The following is a 22,374-nucleotide window of genomic DNA, read 5'->3' as shown; positions in this document are numbered from 1 at the left end:
CAGCTGCTCTCAATAACATCTCTGTGTGTCAGGCAAAATCACAAAGTCCTGTTTATTTAAATGTGAACTCGTCAGGGAAATGATAGCATCTTCCCTGTGTTTACTTTCAGCAGCCTTTCAAGATAATTGAATACTTTCTAATGTCATTACAAATGAAGGCCGACATGATGATGTTTCCATGTCTTCCAGGGTCGTAACGGCGCTGACGGATCTCGAGGTCTGCCAGGAGAGTCCGGGTCCAAGGTGAAGCATGCACCAGGTTTACGAAAATAATAAATATGATTATCTGTGTTTAGAGCTATAACCGTTTGTTGCCGATCTTTTCCAGGGTGACCGAGGATTCGACGGCCTCCCAGGTCTGCCCGGAGAGAAGGGACACAGAGTAAGTCAGACGAAAGATCATTTAGGGTCTCGTGGATTAACAAGATCAGAGGACAAACATCATCAAAAACTTCCGTCTCCAAAAATAACATCCCACAGTCTCTTATTTCTAGTCCCAGTTGATCCCAGTAGTTTCTGCCCTGTGCCTCACAGCAGCATCGGGCCCGATTGGTAGCTCCAACGCCGCCTCCCATCCATCTCACGCGCCCCATTGTTGACAGATATGAATTTTGCAGGAGTGGAACTCATTAGGGCGCTTGACCCAGTTTTGAGCGGTGGGACTGACTCCAGAACCACTGGGGCGGCCTTTAACCAGGCCTGGAGGCGAACAGGGAGTGCTGAGTGTGGTGGTTGTGGAATTCGGGCCTGCGTAAAAAAGAGCCTGTAGAAAGAGCACAGAGATCACAGAGGGGTATTTCTAGACAGGCCTTATCCTATACTAAGTAATTACAGGGCCACCCGGTTGTAGACTGGTTCTTATAGAAGCACTATGAATAGTGGAACCCATATAGGCCAGTGCCAATTGTGGTGACCGAGCTTATTGTAGATTAGAGACACTGTCTTGGTTCTGAATTTGTGGCCCATATCATATTTTTGAAAACGTAGAAATTAGGAGCATCTTTCCAGCTTGTAGGAGCTTGTGTGACCCCCGCCGCTGCCACTCCTCTGTTCACATCCCTTCTCCTGTGATCTCTCTCCAGGGAGAATACGGTCCATCGGGTCCTCCGGGTTCTCCAGGAGAGGACGGCCCAAGAGTGAGTAGCACCTCAGTCACCATTCACCTTCACCTTGTTCTGGTATACAGTCATAATCCCTTTACATTCTTCAATAACCCTCTGTACGTCTGTCTATTCGCAGGGTGAAGATGGCCAGGTTGGACAGAGAGGTGTGGCCGGAGAGAGCGTAAGTACATTTCGGATCTGAGTGAAACCAGGATCTTTAAAGTGCGGCTCACGTGACAGAGAAGAATACGAAGAAAACACAACTAACACACGACTCCTTTCCTTTCGCTGCCGCAGTCCTCTTCCCCTCATTCCTTTACCCAAACACTCATTCCGGCAATTATTTGAATACATAGCCTCGCCCTCCTCTCTTCTTGTATCAACATTCCTGTCTGCAAAGGACCATTGCGCTCGTAGTCTTGTCCTTGCCAAGTCAGAATGGCTCTGAATAATAGATCATGAAAGTAGAACCGGGGGAAATGTGTTGTTCTGTCATCGCTCAATGAGAAACTGCCATATTCTGCCCGGTTCCGTCTCAATGACTCGCTCCCTTTGTTACCCAAAACAATATTGTCCTTTTAAACTAAATAGTTGCTCACTGTTTCATCACTCAGTGTCTGCATGATAAAAGAGCAGAGGAAGGACATTGATTTTAAATGAACAACTCAAGAGTTCAAGGATAAAAACAACGTTTGTTCATTCCCTGAATTTCCCCTGCAGTTACCATGTATAACCTCAGGAGGTCAGTATTGTACATAGAGAGGTACTTTCCAGTGCATCTAAGGTCCTGCACATATATTTTTGCAACTGTTGCAGCCAGATCAGAATTAATGAATTTATCGCAAAATATAATTTTATACTATTTTAATTAACTCATAATTGTTTCTTTATCCAGGGTCCTAGAGGTTTGCTCGGCCCCAGAGGTTCTCAAGGTACTGGAGGACAGCGTGTAAGTACATTTTCCATACGATTAATCTTTTATACCACTCATAATGTGTTTTTAGGTTTGAATGAAGCTACTAACTTTCATTTGGAAATTCTGATTTCCCTAGGGTCTCCCTGGAATCGATGGGCAAGGCGGTCCCAAAGGAAACATGGTGAGTTTTGCTCTTTTTTAATATTTAGCCAGGAAAAAGTAGAAACTCATCCTATTTGGTGTCTAGAGATGGTAAATTGCAGCAGAGACCGTCTCATCATACTTCTCAAACAAAGTCTGCTGACTTGAGGACTCCATGCTGAAGAAGCTTTAAGTCTTAGTGAGGGGTATAACAGAACATTCCGTCTGCTCGTGGTCCCATCACGCATGCAGCTTCCCGGCGGGTCCCGGTGGGACGCTGTGAGTGAGGCAACTGATCATTGGTCATGACAGTTGGACAAGCGCGCACATTGTCTGTGGTTGCGGAGCGAGTCTCTAAATCATCGAGACGCCGAGCCAAGGAAACAAACAGCTGTTGAAACAACACATCACAAGAGAAATTACGTGTGCTTCTCATTAATTTCCACACACGGGCTGTTGATCTTGGCATTTTCTCAAAATCAAAGCGGAGTGGATCCAAAGTGGCGGAGCTGCCCAGCGAGTTTACGGTGCCTCGCGGTGCTCCTCGAACATATGAAGGTTTTACATCATCCTCCAGGAGTGATGAACCAGATTGTTTCTAATAACTTCTCACCAATCCTTCATTTAAGCTCAGTTTTGAGTCGTTTTTGTGTGTTTGTTGTAACAGCTGGATCAGGCTGCGTCACAGGGCCCAGCTCTGTTTTCTATTTGTTTGTGTTGTGGCACAACTAAACCTCAGCAGGGACACGGCACAGCCAACCACTTTCAGTCTTATCAGCTTCAATCCGAACGCAGATGGTTCCGTGGCCCTGCAGCGTGTGTTCAGAGGAAGTCATTCAATCACCAATCTTCACCAGAACAACCGTGCCCCAAACATTTACACCGTTTTTAGCGGCACATTCCTGACATGGATTCATCTAATCTAACCAGACAAGGTAATTCAAAGTTCTGACTCCAGCCGGCCCCAGTTCCCTTGAAGAGTTTCTTTAAATCCAGTGCATTGGCCCAAAAGAAAAGATGCACTGAAGTCCTTGTAAAGTTTTCCTTGCCTTTAGACATAAGATTAGTTTTCCGCTGAATATTTTGTTATATTTATCTTGTATTTCAGCAGTATTGTTTTTTAGTAGTTGCCGAGTTTAATAATGAATAGAAGAGAATCAGTTGGCAGAAATTACAAACATTAATCGCACCCTTTCCTTTCTCTTGTGCAGGGAGTACAAGGAGAGCCGGGGCCTCATGGGCAGCAGGGTTTGCCTGGTCCACATGTAAGTTCCTTCTCTTTCCCTCTCTATCTGTATCTATCTGTTTTTCCTAACTCTGTTGGATCACTCTTGTCTTTCTCCCTGAGTCTCCCACTCTTTCGTCATATCTGTCCCTTTCTCACGCTCCTCTTTGCCATTCCTCTTTTTACAGCGGGGGAAACGCAGGTGATCACTCGCGCTCCTGTTTTCTTAATCAGATGTTCGCAGGCATGTTTTTATTTCTCTCCACTTCCTCTCCCTGCTCTCTCCATCCTTCATTCCTCAAATAACCGCCGCTCTGTGAGGCATTTCCCAAACACTCACTCATATTCTATTTGAACTTTGTTGTCACAAGAAAAACATCCTTTCTGTCCCGCTGAGATGAGACGTATTGTATTTATCCAGTAGCACTGATTACACTGACCAGTTGGTGGCGCAGGGAAAAACATTTTCCGTCCTTAATACAAACCAGAAGCCCCTGATATATCGTGGCCATCGCCAGGTAAGAGTTTGAAGTCCCGCTGACGCTCACAGCCTGGACACGATGAGGTCACTTCCCTGGAAAGTATTAGCAGGAACCTGTCCTGATGGTAAACAGGTCGAGTAAATAACTTGCTCCTTTGAGTTTCACCGGGCCTGAGGCCGATTGATGGCATCCACTGAAGGCCACAGATGAATAACACAGCTCTTTTATTTCACGTTGTTAACACCTTTTTTTTTTTTTTTTTTTTTTTTTTGTGATTATACTTTGGGCGACTTCCAAATGCGTCTTAAAGATGATTGACTTAAAAAAAAAAAATGAACTGTAGAAAAATAATGAACCCCCCCTTTGCACGGCCAAGTGAACAGATGCGAACAGGCAGCATAAAGGAGCCGACCAATAAAAACAATGGTTGGACTTAGAAGTGAGAAATAGAATTATAGTACAAATATGTAAATTACAGACGGAACACACAGACTTTTCCAAACTGACAAAAAACAGTGTTCTGTTCCCTGCGTCATTTTGCCAGTGTTCAAGTCCTGTTATTGGAAAACAACTAAAAAGAGCCTGACTGTTCTAATCCATGTTTCCATTGTGTTTCAGGGTCTTATTGGTCCTCAAGGTCCAATCGGGGGTCCCGGTGAGAAAGTAAGTAAAGTGGGATCCCAGTCCTCCCTTCAGTCCTCCCACCACATCTCTGCTGCACCGATAAGTGAACGCTTCAGTCAAGACCTCATAAGTGATTCTGCAGACGAGTGCTGTCTGAGCTGTAGGCCTTTGACTGGCGGCTCAAACACACACAGACGTGAACACTATGTAGATTCCACTGTGCGAGCGCCCCTGCATAAGCACTTACTCTGTGTGACTCAGAATACATAGTATTGTTTAGTGGTTTTGTGGATTTGTTAATATATAAAACAGAATTTTAACTCTTGGCAGTTATACTGGTGTAGTCTGTCTGTCTGTCTGTCTGTCTGCCTGTCTGACGTGCCTGTTATTCTGTCTCTGTAGGGACCTCAAGGTAAACAAGGCTTGGGTGGGCTTTCTGGTGCAGATGGTCCTCCTGTAAGTTTCCCCACTCACTATCATATCAATACCATTCATTCCTTTACATCTTCACCTCTTGATAAATCATGAAATCTGTTCCAGGGTCATCCAGGCAAAGAGGGCCCTGCAGGCGAGAAAGGAACATTAGTGAGTATCATGTAGTTTGGATTTTCACAGTAAAATGTGTAATTATGGTTTCCCCAAAGTGTCGCTGCACAGGCAGTTTCTGCCAATATCATATTCAGCATCTGTTTAGGGTTAAGTGTGTGTGAAGGGCAATTTAGATAACATCAGGTGTGAATATAAGGTTTTTATGGTCAGTATTTAGTCAGAGATTGACTATAACATATTTGTTCATGCAGGACAATCCCAGCTGATAAAACTCCCCAGTTTCAGACATCTGATATGATCATATTTGTTTCCAGCACAGTTTGGCTGCATGGATGTTTAATCATTTTCACAGGCTGCACTGTGGGTTTTTAAAAGTTTGGCTGCGGTGAAACCTGCTACATAACTAGTATTTGTTATGTTATGTGTTAAGTCATGAACCAGTAGGAATCAGATTGTACTGACCATTCATATTTAGAGAAATCAACAACGAATTAACATTAGAGACAAAACTCTGTAAAGAATGTACATCTCATGGCTGTTTCTTAACCTTTCAGGGTCATCCTGGTCCTATGGGATCCATCGGCTACCCTGGGCCTCGTGGTGTGAAAGTAAGCGCCGTCTCCATCATGCAGTACCACCAGCCTGCCATGACACTTACACATCCTCCCTGAATGTCATTCCCACTGTTTTTTTCTCTCCAGGGAGCCGAGGGCATCAGAGGTCTTAAAGGTGGCAAAGGAGAAAAGGTAAACGCCTCTCTTCTCTCCTTCTTTTGTTCAGCGTGGCAGACGAATGTCATTCCTCTAAAAAAAATCCTGCCATCACAGTTGTAATTCCTTCCTCAAATGAGGCTTCATTTGAATCCAGCGAGTGGAAAGAGCTCTCATAGAGGCCCATCAGGCTGGCAGTTAAGTCGTCACGCCGCCGGGCTGTAATTGAGCGTGGAGCATTAAACTAGAATGAGGCTGTTTGTTCGGCAGTTTCAGTGCAGATTGATCAGTTGGCTTTGTTTTCTTGGATCGCTGTGCTGAACGTAGCCTGATGCCACTGTGTGCAGATCCAACACTAATCGTTAGGGAGCTGGAGAAATTAACTGAAACACTTGAATATGTCATTAAAAGCTAATGTCTCATGTATTCTGTCATTAACATCTTCACAATGCCAAGTTTCAAGTCATAAGAATATCACATTTTACTGTTTTGTGATATAATATAATAACATTTTATATAATGTAATATAATGTAATATAATCTGGAGAGCTCAGCTGTCATGAAACAACGACCAAGGGACTTTTGAAAAAGTTGAAAACTGCATTCTCAGTATGAACCACCAGATGTCAGTAGACTAACACTAACTTCAGAAGTGCTCATGTGGAAGCTTTAGCTAAGTGGCCGCTAGATGTCAGTATGAATCTGTCTTAATGAGCCTGTGTCCCTCAGTCAGCATTACTGTAAATGTTTATCACTGTTATTATCCCTGTTGTTTTATCACTTTGACATAGAATCAGGGTTCCTTGCTTTATGTTTAAAGCGTTGTAGATTCCACCTTTTGTACAGAAATATATATTTTAAGATAAGTTTGTCTCTGAGGTACTGGATTCAACTCTCAGCTCCGAACAATAACTGACTACTTTTGTCCTTTTCCTCTTCAGGGAGAAGATGGATTCCCCGGCTTCAAGGGAGACATGGGTCTCAAGGGCGACAAGGTGAACTGCAAAATTCAACAACGATACTCGCATAAGAGAAAAACCATGTGCTTTAGTAAAGGGAAACCCATTTGAACACGTGTAATCTTTGCATTCAGGGCGAGAACGGTGTGGATGGAGTCAGAGGAGAGGACGGTCCAGAGGGCCCCAAGGGCAAATCAGGACCAGGAGGAGAGTCCGGCCCCTTGGGATCAGCTGGAGAGAAGGTAAATAATCAACAGCTAAGACTGGATTAGAAAGCTGTGGATTCTCCGTAATGCCTTTATTGATTATTGTGTTGTTTTAGGCCTAAGGGGAGCCAACATGCTTTAGAGTGTAATAAAAGGAAGAAAACATACACACATAAATATTCCCTCGTATGTGAATGAATAAAGTATTCACAGGGGGGGGCTGTGGGACTGAAGAACAGACCAGGGCAGCGACTGCTCTCCTTTCAGTAAACAGGGATCTAATAACATGTCTTTAGTGAACTGAGCCGGAAAGACACAGGTCTGTGAGGAACCGACCGCTTTAGTTTCGCAGCCGTTTTGATCATGTGAGGTTTGGATTTTCCTCCAGCTGCCTTCAGCTCGGCACTCAGACCCGTTTTAATTGGCTCATGTTGACAACGTTCCTCCAGTGAGCTTCTCGCTGTGTAGTGCTGCAGTATTCAGACTATTGAAAATGAGACCCTGGTAGGTTTCAGGACAGTAGGAAGGGTTGTTTTAATGAGTTTTAATTAATGAGCTGTTTTCTTATACAGTAAAAAGGTTTGGATCAACTGGTTTGTGGATGAAACTACTCAATAAAAACGCAGTAATCCTCCTAGAAAGAATAAATGATGATGTGAATAACTGTTGAAGGGAAATACTGAAAGATAATTAGACACCATGTGAAAAGGATACTTAAGGAAAAAGATTTACAGCTTCTTATTTTAATCTTTTTGCTACGACTGAAATCGGCCTACGCCTCACAGATAAACTAATCCCACCTGGTGTGACAGCAGACTTTATTATATATAAATATTAAACCTTCTCAAGTCTATACTTCTGCTGCTGTATATCACTAATATTGAAAAATCAAATCAATAAATTTCACATTTCTTCTTGTGATCGTCATCTTGAGTTTTGCAGCAATACACATTCCAGCAATGACGTGAGAAGTCTCAGATTCAAAGTCTCTTCATGAGAATATATGACTTGACCTTTATGTTTAAACGCACCCAGGAGAGTTGCATCAGATTCTGTGAAATTCATAAAGACAATACACCATCGAAAAGAGTCTAGATGGATCAGCATGGATCCACATTTGGGTGCAAAACACTGAAAACTGTGTGCACGGATGATGTCATGTACATAAACATGGTATTAAAATAATTCCCACACCAGCAGTAAAACTTAACTGTTATAAGTTTATTGCTTTAACGCTTCTGTGAACTTTCCCGCAGTCTCCAGTGACACAATGAGAATACATTGTCTTTTGTTTTGTTTTTCTTTTCCTAGGGAAAACTTGGCGTCCCCGGTTTGCCTGGTTACCCTGGAAGACAAGGCTCCAAGGTACGTGATGCACCAACCTCCGCTGGGCAGTGTCTGGAAATGAGTTCTGCTCCCCTGAATCCACGGAGAGGTCGGAGGTCATGGACGGAGATATTATTCAGGGTTGAGGGGCAGTTCAGCAGAGGAGCTATCGGCAATAATGTGAACTTTTGAGGGATGATTTTTCCAGTTGGCTTGTCAGAGTGGAAACTATGAGGCTTAAAAATGTGTCCGAATGATATGGATTTTTTTCAGGGCCAATGCCAAAACTGATATGAGGGGGTAAGAAGCATATGAGCTGACACATATATTCAAAAACATATTCTTTATGGTTAATTAAAGCTTGATTTTAATGTTTAAACATGAACTTAGTTGTAAATAAGATTTGCACTCAGTAGAGCTCATGCCTCCAGCACGTTTAAATCCACTAGATCCAGATTTTTATATGGATCTGCTCTTATCACGACCAACGCCCTAATTGTGTCTGAACAATTTCATCAAGATTGACACATAGTTCTCAGAATTTATGGAAATGTTGAAAAAATACTCTATCCTGCAATGTTAAAGAAAAGTCTTGCATCTGCGCCCTGATCAGCGTTTACTCATTTCTAAATGTGCTCCTGCGTGTTCTCTCTGAAACTTGCTGATTTGCTGACCGGCCCCGATCTGCCCGGACACAAACCCGAGCAGACACCCGCCACCCGCTCGCCAGAAACTCTTGCAGGAAGCTTAACTTGCACGGTCACCTGCCGCAGTCATCAGCCGTCTCCCCTCCTTAAACTCCTCCAGACATGATCTAACCCGCTGGCGTTCCTCGAGCCGCAGCGCTGACCGTCGCCTGCCACGGCCCCTTGCAATCGAGATGTGCTGCTGCAGCTGGTTCCCCTCTGCTGCCGTCAGCACTGACAGCTCGGCCCTGATATGATGGGTCGGACACACCCTCTCTCACAACATCCAGACCGGCAAATCTCCTTCTCGGTCTGTTAGTGTCAGCAGGATCAGAGCCGAGTGTGGAGCACGAATTAACACGAGAACGAATTAAAGTGGGAGAGACTCAGAGGAGTGCGATGATTTCATCCATTTGTTTCACTCATTTAAAGTCAGGTGGTTCACTTTGTTTAGCTGTGGTGCATCTCACTGTGGAATAAACCAGTTCGAGTGAAATGGCTGTAATGAATAAGCAATAAGCGCTGGCAGTAATAAGGAAAACACAAAGGATTCACGTCTGTTTGTCTCCATAAAAATCTTCTTAAACAAAGGCTGCCCACAAAGGTCCCCAGTGGATCCCATCTTCTTTTTACTCTCCTTCAAAGAAAGTGTTTTTGGATAGAGAGAGAGAGAGAGAGAGAGAGAGAGAGAGAGAGAGAGAGAGAGAGAGAGGCAAGCACAGAGAATAAAGGCATCTTGACTCCGCCGCGGTATAAACAGCGCCACGCTCTCTTCTTCTTTTCTTTCCAGCGTTTAGAGGCTGTAAGTTGAAACAAAGTTTGAAGCTGTCAGTGGTAACTTATAATGGGAACGCTCTCAGAGACCAGAACCTAAGATAATTTACTGCATGCTTCACCGAACCTTATTATCCCAGCAGTTTTTTAGCCTGTTAAACCATAGCACAGTAACACCGGTGTTGTAAAATGTCACATTGTCCCCGTGAGTAGGTTCAGGGTCACTGGCGGTGAGGCTGCTCGTTTGCCTTTATCCCTCGTCCATCAGCCGGGTGCTCGAGTCCCTCCACTGGCTGTGGTTTTGGCGGCTGCACCCCATCACCCTCTGTTAACAGCCTTGCCACACCGTTAATTCCCGGTGCCATTTCGCGACAGCTCCAGCGTCGCCGTCTTATCTCTGTGGCACAAGTCAGGCTCGTCCAGTGTCGGTGATCCCTTCAGTTTACCATAACTGCACCTCTGTGAAAAACTCATTAAACTGCACAGATCTGCTTTCCTGCTGCCTCCACAACTGCCGGGCAATTTCACCTCTTGCAATTCTGCCCACGGCACCTTGTTAGGTTGCTCCTGCGCATACGACACAGAATTATGCCTGGTATACATATGCATGTGATCGGTAACGAGCGCTGCAGATGTGATCGGCATCGGATTATGTTCAAAGCACAAAGACAAACCGTAGACGAATAAATATTTAACTTAAATAGCCGTAATGTGTTCAGCGTTTATCCCACCTAATGTTGCATGAAGTGACGCTGCACTGCTAAGCTGCTTGGAACTCATTGCATTCATCCAATAGTGATTCCACTCCCCTAGTATTTGTTTGACTGGCACCGTCCCCGCTGTCAGAGGGCACAGCCCGCGAAAGCCCAATAACTAAATTGCTGATGGGTATCAAAGGGGAGCTGCTCTCTCACCGTCCTTTGTCTTTATTTGCTCCCTCTGGCAGTTTTTTGTTAACTTCCTATTCCTGCCTCCCGACTGTGCCAACATCCCAACAGCACTTCTCTCACAGGGAGGAGGAAGAAATTATCCCACTGAGTTTGTTTGAAGCATTTAAAGTAAGGTGCTCATTTATCAGCCGGGAAACTCACAAATCACCAACTGTAACCTAATGGAAACAATGTGCTGGCTGGTGTTGCAGTATTTATGGTTGGACCTTTAATTATCCTTTGTCAGTAAAGCACGAGAGGAACGCTGTGAGGTCCTCTCTTATTTTCTACCTCCCCCTCACTCTTACCTTTTTCTGTTTCTCTTTTCCTCTCACTCACTTGTTCTTTATGTGTCTTGCAGGGCTCCAATGGCTTCCCAGGGTTCCCCGGGGCAAATGGCGAGAAAGGAGCAAGGGTGAGTCAGAAAAATGCATTATGCTCCTTCCTGTTGAAGACAAACACACTCAGTCACTAAGGGGTTTCCTATTTAGCAAAAGGAAGTAAGTGCAGAGGATGTAAAATATTAAAACACATCATGGTCAAGGATTATTGTAGCATTTTTAAGATGCACAATAAATAACTGATGCTTTCACATTATACCTTGTTTGTTCTGGACCTTCAGGCTTTTCTGTTTAGTTTGTTTGTTTCCTGTGTGCAAACATTTTTGGGGATAGTTCGGACTTTGGCACCGATTGGAAAAGTTGAGACGTCATTAAACAATAGAAGATTGTAGTTATAACATAATGATCTTACATTGGCAAGGAAATGAAGAAATGAACCTGATCGTTTATTTCCTCCATTCAAACGGAAAGACTCCTTTATTGCTATGCTCTTAATTCAAAAAAGTTGGCAAATGCAGCAACTGAATTGACAACACGCTGACGCCGGATACTCCAAATCAATAAATGTCAATTATGGGTCGATGCTGCGCACGTAGGTGGCGACGACAGGTTGTAAATATGTCTTGACTTTTAGATTAAAAAGGCTCTAAGACTTTACTGGTGCCAGGCATAAAATAGAGTCAAGTATTGATTTAACATCTACTTCAGCATTTTTCTTTGTGCAACATAACCCATAGGCACTACGATTTGCATTCTTTAACAATATAATAACATGGATATCATCATCATTTAACTATCTAACCGATTATGTTTAAACTGCATTTTAAATGTATGGAAACACCAGAACAAAGTACCTTGACTCCTGAACTGACTTACTTAAATATTTGAACGAAAATAGTAATATTTTGCTGCTATCAGAGTCTCCACTTTGTAGGGACGACTTTCCCTGAGATTTTGGAAACATGCTTTTTGATTATTTTCTCCTACTCAGCCACTTAAGTGATAAAGCCAGTTGCTCCAGCTCTTCTGGATGGAGCTGAGGTCAGAACAGACCAGTCAAGCTCCGGCTCAACAAACCAGGAAAAAACGATGTATTTATTTACCTCACTGTCATTTGGAAATAAGGACGGGCTGTGCTCCAATCTGTTGCCAAAAACTTTCTACCACACTCACTCCCAATAGCTATCATCACATGTTGTAGCATCAAGATTTACCTTTATCGGAGATAAAACCCCAAAGTGTCCACAGACTCTATATGTAGCTCTGTGATCAGGTTTTAACACTCGGTCCAGGACTAACAGCTCTATTCAGCTCTGGGATCGTCACCGTAGACTGGGTCCAGTTGAAAAAAGGGTTAGAGCTTAAGCGTAGAGGGGGAGGGTGGCAGAATGGTGGGGGGGTTATTATTGACGAGACAAGCTCCTCTCCGCTCTGAGACGGACATTGAGAGGCAGACACCTCCCGGCCCCATCGGGCTACAACTGACAGGTAGTTCAACCTGTCAAGTGCCTGTGTGTAACCGCTTAGCAATTTGATTATATGTTTTTTTATGTCCAAAGACGCTCAGATGATTCCATTTCGAGTCCCCGACCCCCTCAGCGTTTATCTCTGTCCCCCGTAGTTGTGTTTTCGAATTTCTTTGGCTCAAACTTCTGAAAAGAGATGAAGTTTTACTCACACTGACTGATGATCCTGTGCTAAATCAAAGCTTCTGTTTTTTTCTTTCTCAGGGAATCGCCGGCAAATCTGGCCCCCGAGGACAACGTGGCCCAACGGTAAGCAATCCTACTGTCTGCCCACGCAGCCCCAGCCATCCACATTAATGATTTAATGTGTTCAAATGAAAATCTCCTCCTTTGTGTAGTCATGTATAGCCTTTATTTTCTTGCTCATTGGAAGGAGATATGCACTGCATGGGGAATTGTAGAAACAGGCAGGGAGGGCATTAGACGCTGATAACCTGATTGTTTTGTTTTGTTATACATTGTTAGATGTTCTAAAATAGAGCAAAATTCTTTAAAAAGGCATTTGTTTACCAGAACATTGCTGCATTGCTTTATAAACTGTGTCCAGGGTCCACGTGGTGGGCGCGGTGCAAGAGGACCAACAGGGAAACCAGGTGCAAAGGTGAGAACCAGGTCCATTGTTAACTTCTGGGATTCAGTTCATTGAAAATGTCTAAATATCCAAAACACAATAACACAGATCAGAGGTGGAATATTACATTTGATATACTTGGTCAGTTGTAACTAAGAAAGAGGTTGACTTGTGGCTTTCTTAGCAAATGTACGACATATTTTATGGTAAAAAATCTGAGGTTCTAATGTTTGGTGTCCCTCAAGGAAGCGACGTAGGACCACTTCTATTTCCTGTTTATTGTTATTAATATTAATTCGATTTTAGCTCCCATGTCTGGAGAACTGACGAGAGCTTACTTTTACTTTTACTATTTCCCACCTATAATATCATCCTGTTTTATCTGTGATCAGAGGATGTGAGTTGCTTTGTTGATTATTTCGGGTCCATTTCAGACTTTGACGTTTTGGACAAACTTTTCCTCTGAACCTTTTCTTTTTCCTCAGGGCACCTCAGGCAATGACGGACCCCCCGGCCCACCAGGAGAGAGGGTCAGTACCAGGCTGTTTCTTCAGTGGCTCTTGAAATTATTGAGGTTTAGAGTTCAACAGTAAAAGTACTTCAGGGACATTCTACTTGAATCTTAGCTCAGAGTGAATCACGGCTATTTCTCTCATCAAAATAATCAAAAGGTGGATTATGAACCTTTTACTGGAAAGATAAAGAAAGTTGTTTCCCTAGAACAATTGTACAAAAGGGGAATTTGCCATTTAAAAAAAACTGCCTTGACAACTTTAGTCATGTTGTGTTTCTCCACTCACTCACTCCATTCATTTAATTTTCATCCCAGGGACCTAATGGACCACAGGGACCCGTCGGCTTCCCTGGACCCAAAGGACCCAACGTAAGTAGCTGCTGTCAAACTGTCTGTCCACAGCAAACCATGTCCAACTTTACTTTTTACACAAGCTTTTTACATATTAAAACACACTTAAAACCAGTATAACTGTTCAATTTTCCAACCCCCACACAGGGCCCAGCAGGAAAGGATGGGCTGCCCGGTCATCCCGGACAGAGAGGAGAGACGGTGAGTGGACAGTTTCATCTCCGAATGCATCGTGTCCTGTCACTTGATCCTGAACATCATGCATTAGTGCCGACTCACTCCCCGGCTCAGCCTTTCACCCCCTCGGATAGGTTATACAGAAAATACAGCTCGGAAGAAGGAAAGTGAAATTGCAAAGGGTTTGAAGAGCGAGAGTGAGACACAAGCTGTCGACAAGATAGATGCTGCAAACTGACTTCAGTCCAAGATTATTGATTGTTTGTTCACCTCAAGTCATCGGTGCATGACTCTATATATAGGGATCCATAGTGTTTAATAATGTTTAACTCTAAATGTCTCTTCCTCTGAGGGAAGAATACATTTTCCATATATTTTGAATGTAACTGGAAAATAGTTTGTCAATGGGCTGATAATGTGCAGTAAAATAACCTAAAGACGTAGTGTGTAATATTATTTCAGTAAAATATCTACAAAAGATTTTATATATTGTGTTGACTCATGTACTTTGACTTGTGTACCCAGAGAATTCCCAGGTTTTATCCCACGCTGCTTTATGACATCACTAAACTAGGTCTTTTGTCGTTGTTTTGACTGAGAGACCCCTAGCGGCAGAAGTTAAATATTCTACGTTGAACAAATTAGAGTTATATGTCTGAATTTGTGCATATATCTTTGTCCTCCTCTTCAGGGCTTCCAAGGAAAGACTGGACCCCCAGGACCCGGAGGGGTTGTTGGACCACAGGTAGATACACAGCACACTTCACGACTATGGTTGCATCTACTTCCTCATCATCCTGTTTCTGGTTTTGTAGAAATCTTAATATATAACTATAACAACAGCTGAAATTCTACAAAACAATACCTGTGTGAACAATCAAGATGCATGAAAAGGCTTTGACGTACTAGTACCATCTAAAGTACGACTACTGCATCAGTATCGTGTATGTCCTTTAGAACACAGGTGAAGACATATTTGTTGTGTATACATTGACCTTAACACATCTCTGTTGTGCTCGACAGGGACCGACTGGTGAGACTGGACCCAGCGGAGAGCGAGGGCACCCAGGCTCCCCTGGGCCACCTGGTGAGCAAGGTCTGCCTGGAGCTGCTGGGAAAGAGGGTGGAAAGGTAAATGGATTCCACTAAATCCTGCACACTGGACTTATGAAGCCTTAGTGTAACACCTAAAGCAATTCTGTGTTTAATTATTACATGACGTTGTCTCAGATGCCAGTTATGCAGATACTCTTGCTTCTCTCTCTCTCTCTCTCTCTCTCTCTGTAGGGTGATCCAGGTCCTCAGGGTCCTGGTGGCAAGGCAGGACCCGCCGGCCTGAGGGGCTTCCAGGGTGTTCGAGGTCTTCCAGGGGGCATGGTAACACACAGACCACACACACACTCTTAACACACCAATGCAAACATACTCACATGTGCACGAAGAAGTGTGTCATCCCACACACTGGGTTGAATTTAGCTCCAAACTCTAATTACCGGGCTAACAACCTGCTGTTTAACCAAATGTCAGGCTTGGCAGTGGACCTGATGACAAGGGGCAGAATTAGCTTACATGGATAAAATGGAGAGGACTAATCCACACACAATATTAACACACTTTGTCATCATTTTACTCAGCAAGGTTGAAGTAGGTTATACTGGGTTGTAAATACCGGCTCTGGCGAAGCTTTTTAACTGGTAAATGTCGCTGAATCAGAGCTGTTAACTCGACATTCACAGCTACGCTAGTTTCAGGGCCTTTTCTTGAAGGAATCCTGTTTGCCATCAGATGGAAGAATGAGTCAAAGCCCACAACTCTCTGTGAGCGTGCAGCCGAGCCCGGGCAACTCAAATTAATCCTCAAAGGGAGTGGGCGTGGGTGAGAAGAAGTTCAAGGTGAGAGTGGGTGGTTGTTTAGAGGCTGACGGAGGATCGGCTCGGGAGCCACGGAGGCCCGAGCTAATTTCAAGGCCGACCATTAAGTGAAAAAGACGACAGCGCTGCTCCAGACTTATTACCGCGGTGACGTCGGCTCCGTGTGTGCAGAAGGGATGGCTTCTTCTTCATAACTTCAGAACACACTGCACAAACACAAACACACGCACACGCACACTCATCCTCCCACGCTCTGTTAAAGTGTTCCCATCCAGTCACAAACAGACACAAACACCTGTTGTACAAGCAAGAGCATAAACGTTTATCTCGCTCCTTTTGGTGAAAGGTGCTTGCGTGAATAGATTATTTTTCTCTTTTGGTGTCAGCATACTGTCTCTCACACTCACACACACACGCACACACTCTCTTTATCTCGTCTCTTAGTCTTGAGGAAAGGCAAAGCGACAATATATTCAAGCCAGTAAATAACTTCTGTGTGTGTCCGGTACAGAGAGATCCTTCCAGGCTTCTAATGCAGCGTGGCAAACTGTGGAAGCCGGGGAGGTGGAGAGCCAGCTTGGCAGCTTCCGCACCCCCCCTGGCTCTGTCGGAGCCTGTAAATTAGTTATTATAATGAAAGTCTTTACTGCCTCCAGTGAACTGTGTTTTCCATATGCAGCCTCAGCCTCCCGGTGCTATGATTCAGCAGCACAGGCGCTGCCATTCAAGGGCGGGGATCTGGAGGAGGTGACGGAGGTTTCAGAGATAGATGGACCACACCGGAACCTTTCACCCACTGCAGACTTTATTTTGAAGCTCATTTATTGGTTCCTTTTAAAGTGTCTCTTCTGCCATTGATTAAACCTTTAAAATCTCATCTCTTATCCTCAAAATTAGACGTTTTTTTATTTATTTTTTAAAGGACATCCTTTTATGGCTTTAAATTGGCTTGGATGCAATTCTACACCTTTTCTTCATTTGGTATTCATGCATCTATGAATTTGCAAATCACCCACCGCCTCTATCCCCACCCGCCCCTTCAGCCGTCACCTGCTGCTCTGCTTATCAAACACATAATGTATTCTGCTCTGCAGCTACTATATCATAACACAATGGAAAATGGTAATATTTTTTAAGGAGTGAACCGGGCAAACAGGTTTGAACTGAAGCCCGGTTTCGGCAGGCTCACCTGTTGATTTATGGGAATGATAATGTGTTTGATGAACTGTTATTCACAACATAACAACAGTTGATAAGATCTAGACAATAGATAAATAATAAAAGATAATATCATTTTTTTTTGTGAGGTGTGGTTCCGGCATCTTACAGTTTGCCTTTAATATTTTTGCTTGACTTGAACTACAGGAATAAAACTATAGAAAAGGGGTGTGTTCCATAATGTTATGACTATAGCTTTGGTTATAGTCTGTCTCTGAGATTTCTTTAACCCCCCCAAGACAACAGAGGCGAATGGGAAGAGTTGAAATATTTAATTTAAAGAGTTCAGCAACTCAAGAACTCTCATTTTGTTCCTCTGGATAATCCATGGACCTCAGTGTGAACAATTCCTGTGGCAGAAAGTAGGAGCTGTAAAAATCTGTGCTGCTGGATATTTCCAATGTAATTTTCCTGACTGAGAGCGCCACAGCCAAAGAGCCTTTCAGCTCTTTATGATGAAGGTGGCAGAAAGAAGTAAAATCAAAGGTATCTGCAGGGCCTGAGACGACTGGAAGTAAGAGGTGTATTTTATTGACCCGCTGCCTCAGTACTTGGGGAGGTAATAACGTGCCGACTGTGGGCGTAAATGAGGAGAAAGCACATCTTGTATGTACATTAATTAACGAGGTATTTGCCGTGTGTAGGGTATAGAAAACTTTACTTGAGTCAAAACAAGAGAATCGACTGAATTTTAATCAGTATATGATTTCCTCTGTTCTTTTGAATCGTGTAATTGCTGCTGCTCTTTAGTATGAACCCTAATGCCATCTCCTCCACACACACACACACACACACACATGCTCACTGGTAGTTATTCACACGTCCATGCACACACACATCCACGCACACAGTAACATTTAAAGCTCCATTTGACAGCTGTAATCACCGCTCGTGGAATGGCATTGAGCAGCGGCCTGCAGCGAGCCAGATCTAACCCTCTCCTGTCCTCTGCTTTCAGGGTCCAGCTGGCTTGAAGGGAGGAGAAGGGCCTCAGGGTCCCCCCGGCCCCCTCGTAAGTAGCCTGTTGCTATGGTTACCTCATCTCTCGCACCACACAGAAATTGCAGTGAAAAGTGACTTGTGCCTTTTGGAGAATGGAGTTGCTGCACACGCTGCGGGCTCCCGTGCTCCGGTGATTCGGCAGCGTGTGCGATGTAAGCCGCGGAGTTGAAGGATGGTAAAGTAGAGCAGGGCAGGGGGGGGAAATCAATATTTCACACCAGCAAGGTTAAAAATGTGAATGTGCATCGTGGTGTTAAATGTCTAATGTCATTTTTATCTGGTTTTCTTGGTTTAGTTGAATAGGACAAATATCATAAAACACTTTTACTCACTTATTGTCGTATTAAAAGGATGGTTTGAATCTTTTGTTTTGTTTTCAGACACAATTTTCACATTTATCATCATAAATTTAACTGAATATCACCTTAAGTGTTTAAGTATCAAATCAAATTTCATTTTTTTATCGCCCATATTCACAAATCAAGGTTTCTCATCTTCTTTCCATTAACACTCGACTACACTGAGAAAAAAGGTACAAATACAAAACTTTTAACTGAGGAAGATCAGATGTATTAAAGTAGTTTTATAATGATCAAGCTTTCGCAGTTTATAAATTAAAAACCCTGTGAATGTATGTAACATATGTTGATAATAGCAACACACTGCTCGAGTTACAACGGCTAAAAGATATCCGTAGGTGTGAAATTAAAACGGTCCAATGATTGCTTAATTGCCTAATTGAACAATGACTTCTTTTCATCCCAGTATCTTGATTCGTGGTTTCCACTTACATGTAAGTGTTACCATAGCAACTGCTTTGGCGCAGTTTGAGGAAGTTTGTCTCGTGTCACCTTTTCTTTTCTTTTTGTATGACCGCGACTTTTAGAGAAACTTTTCATTCAGTTAATAATAACACACAAACATCTCTCGATGAATCCCTGACTCCCCCTTCATCGCAGTAACGTGCATCTTTTTAGACACTGTGGCTGCAGCCGTGCACTGTATCTGTATCTGGGCCACATTTCCGACATGCACTCACACAGAGTAGGACCCTAAAAAGCAGCGGGAGTGGCAGGGTAATCCATAAAATAAGTGGGCCGCTTCTTTCGCTGCCTTTGTCTTTGAGCCCAGCCCCGGGAGCTCTGGCGGTGAATCTGCACAGAACGCTGACTGACAGGCAGCTTTGAACCGCCTGACATTTTGTTCAAGCGTTAAACGCAGGCTCCCGATAATTGCCCCCCCCACCCCACCCCCCCTTCGCTCACCAGCGACAGAGCAACACCAGATTAGATGACAGCGGATATGCAGAGCACGGATGAAAAGATGATGAAAGTGAGGAGAGGGGCTCGCTCTGGAAGAGTCAAATCGTTGCCACGGCGAAATGAGATAGTTTTTTTCTTAAATTGGCTTGAAAGTGAGACACTGGGTGAAAACATGTGATTGACTGTTTTGGTAGCGTTTGAAAAACTCTCTGAAAAAAAGGAAAAAAGAGAGAGAGAGGACAGCGTACAGTGCCCACGCACACGAGAGATCTGATATTTTCCTCCATCGATTTCCTGCCAGACACTGAGCTGCTGTTTTGCTGTGGGAAAGTCTGTGTGTGAGTGTGTGTGTGTGTGTGTGTGTGTGTGTGTGTGTGTGTGTGTGTGTGTGTGTTGCGGTTTCACAGTCTTTTAAGAGGTTTTGTGTGCATTCGTTTGAAAGAGACAGACCACGAAAGAGCTGAGCAGCAAACAGGATGGATGAATGGGACCAGCTGAACGGCAAACTCTGGTTGTGTGTGTCTGAATGCTTTTGTGTTTGGGTTTTGATCTCTCGCCAAAGAATCACATGTGGGAGAAAAACATTGGTGAAATGAGAGGCAGAGAAATATTCAGATAGATTATGAGGTTACACGAGGCAAAGAAACTTCTGTGTGTGTATGTGTGCGTGTGTGTGTGTGTGTTAATGCGACTGAGTGTGTGTGGTGTATATGTGTGTCCCTGTGGGCAGGATGGCAGGCTGGGGCTGACAGTTTGGAACTGTGTGTGTGTGTGTGTTTGTGTGTGTGTGTATGCGTGTGTCACAACTGGCAATGTCTATTATGGAATGGGCCAGGCATGTGAATGCCAGGTGGCAGCTGAATCAGTGTGTGTGTGTGTGTGTGTGTGTGTGTCGGGGTGCATGCAAGTGAATCCAGGTGAATCACTGGTCTACACACATGCATGTGGTTTATTTGACAGCAGCCTCAGACCTTCCTTAGGTAGATTGTCTCCATAACGAACTTGTGATCAAAGATGTAGCCACACTTTATGTGATGTGAGGCTCCTGCACAGCAACGAGTGGAGAGCAGGGGATTCAGACATGCTAATGCAGGGAAACAATAGAAAGTCAGAACCCTGAAAGTTATATAAGAATCGTCTGAGCACCACAATTCTGGCTTTGTGGTCGACAACAGGGTTAATGTTCATGAGGTGTACGGTTTTCAATTCTCATAAATCATAGTTTAAATAATTGATGTAACAGCTCGTTGCAGCTGTCAAATAAGAAAATGTTTCTTTAGATTTACTCAATCAGCAGCCTTTCAAACAGTCAACTTTTCCTGCTTCAAGTTCCTGTGGCTTTCATGTGCTACTGCACCTGTTCTCCGGGACTTCTTGTTCACGGCCACTGAGAGCAGCAGTGAGTGATTGGCTTCTGTTCCTTGGTGACAGGGTTCACCTGGAGAGAGAGGTGCCGCTGGCCCTGGTGGTCCCATCGGTCTGACAGGACGCAACGGTCCCCAAGGACCACCCGGCCCCGCTGGAGAGAAGGGCGGCCCTGTGAGTATTCCTGTTCAACCCCTCGTTCAGTCCAATTCTTCTGAGACTCTGCAAACTGAGGATTTGTCTGCTGGTGATGTGAAACTTCATTACGTCTGTTATCGATGTTGTGTTTAGGGAGAGAAAGGTCCCGTGGGACCCGCCGGCCGTGATGGCATTCAAGGTCCCGTTGGTCTTCCTGGCCCAGGTGGTCCTCAGGGCCCCCCCGGAGAGGATGGTGACAAGGTAGAGTACATCTTTACATATTAGAACTCCAGTAATCCTTCATTTGAATATCTGGCTTAGATAATTAAGTATTTTTCAAAACATAACGGTTGGATAAATATGGAAATCAGACTCTTACATTCTTAGAGTTCTACTCGAACATCTGAATCAAACAAACTCTAAATCATGTATATATGTTTTAAAACTATCTTTCAAGACTACTCTGGATTCTTCTGGTTAGGTGGAATGCTATATCTTTTCAAGTTTTTCGAGCCTTGCTTTAATTTCCGAGTTATTCTTTGGGGTATTCACTATATGAGCTTATATGTACTGAGGAGTCAGAGTCAGTAGAGCCTGCAACACTGTTGATAAAATGAATTTGGGAGGAACTAAATTTAGCACAGGAGTCCTGAGTTAAGTGGTGATGGAATCACTTTCTTAAATTTAGTTACACCTCTATCAGGACGTTTCTGTCTAGGTCAGTAATAGGAGTTTCAAAGTAATTAAATAGAGGTCTGATAAAAGAGGATTCTGAGGGACGTCTATTAAATGTTAAATTCCAAAGCCATAAGCCAGAACAAGGTCGAGGGTGTGGTTAGAACTGAGTGGTTTAAGGCTACCGACATCCATGAGAATATTAAAGTCACCTACTATATTTACTTTTATTTGCACCAAGGACTTAACTTGAAAAACTGAGGATTAGGATAAACGATCACAGGAAGACAGATTTATACATAAATACAGATAATTCCAAATGGTTCACTCCATTTTACCACAGTGTACAGATAAACAGTTATATTTACTGGGAGCACCAATATTTTACACATCCTGTTTACCCTCAGGCCAGAAAATCCCACATCATCAGTTGAGCTGCGTCTTTGCATTTGTAACCATCAAGCCTCTCAAATCCCAGTCACATCTGCCATCATGTCAATCAAACTGCCAATGGGGTTTGACAGGAAGCCAATGAATTAAATCGCTCCGATCACAATGGGATCTCTGGAGGAATATGAACTGCCCCTGTGGTGGCAGAGGTGAAACTAAGGGATTGGACTTTGACTAAACATGAGAAATGTTCTGTTTGTGTTGCACCACAGGGAGAAGTTGGTGGACCTGGACAGAAGGGAGGCAAAGGAGACAAGGGCGAACTGGTGAGTCTTGATTTTCT

General features: G+C 43.7%; 1 protein-coding gene across 1 annotated transcript in view; it reads left to right on the top strand.

Moving 5' to 3' along the window:
- The window catches only part of LOC133018611 (collagen alpha-1(XI) chain-like), a 74,553-nt gene that overhangs the window by 34,951 nt on the left and 17,228 nt on the right, over positions 1–22,374 (top strand). Inside the window, exons 17-44 of the mRNA XM_061085017.1 lie at positions 190–243; positions 329–382; positions 1,083–1,136; positions 1,240–1,284; positions 1,999–2,052; positions 2,156–2,200; positions 3,372–3,425; positions 4,486–4,530; positions 4,894–4,947; positions 5,032–5,076; positions 5,595–5,648; positions 5,742–5,786; positions 6,692–6,745; positions 6,844–6,951; positions 8,227–8,280; positions 10,992–11,045; positions 12,702–12,746; positions 13,045–13,098; positions 13,554–13,598; positions 13,898–13,951; positions 14,081–14,134; positions 14,802–14,855; positions 15,134–15,241; positions 15,398–15,487; positions 18,158–18,211; positions 20,895–21,002; positions 21,120–21,227; positions 22,304–22,357. Coding sequence (XP_060941000.1) covers positions 190–243; positions 329–382; positions 1,083–1,136; positions 1,240–1,284; positions 1,999–2,052; positions 2,156–2,200; positions 3,372–3,425; positions 4,486–4,530; positions 4,894–4,947; positions 5,032–5,076; positions 5,595–5,648; positions 5,742–5,786; positions 6,692–6,745; positions 6,844–6,951; positions 8,227–8,280; positions 10,992–11,045; positions 12,702–12,746; positions 13,045–13,098; positions 13,554–13,598; positions 13,898–13,951; positions 14,081–14,134; positions 14,802–14,855; positions 15,134–15,241; positions 15,398–15,487; positions 18,158–18,211; positions 20,895–21,002; positions 21,120–21,227; positions 22,304–22,357 — 1,701 coding nt within the window. The remainder of the gene's footprint in view (positions 1–189; positions 244–328; positions 383–1,082; positions 1,137–1,239; positions 1,285–1,998; positions 2,053–2,155; positions 2,201–3,371; positions 3,426–4,485; positions 4,531–4,893; positions 4,948–5,031; positions 5,077–5,594; positions 5,649–5,741; positions 5,787–6,691; positions 6,746–6,843; positions 6,952–8,226; positions 8,281–10,991; positions 11,046–12,701; positions 12,747–13,044; positions 13,099–13,553; positions 13,599–13,897; positions 13,952–14,080; positions 14,135–14,801; positions 14,856–15,133; positions 15,242–15,397; positions 15,488–18,157; positions 18,212–20,894; positions 21,003–21,119; positions 21,228–22,303; positions 22,358–22,374) is intronic.

Source organism: Limanda limanda, chromosome 13 (assembly GCF_963576545.1).
Source record: "Limanda limanda chromosome 13, fLimLim1.1, whole genome shotgun sequence".
Taxonomy (NCBI): Eukaryota; Metazoa; Chordata; class Actinopteri; order Pleuronectiformes; family Pleuronectidae; genus Limanda; species Limanda limanda.
This window is presented reverse-complemented; position numbering and strand designations above follow the sequence as displayed.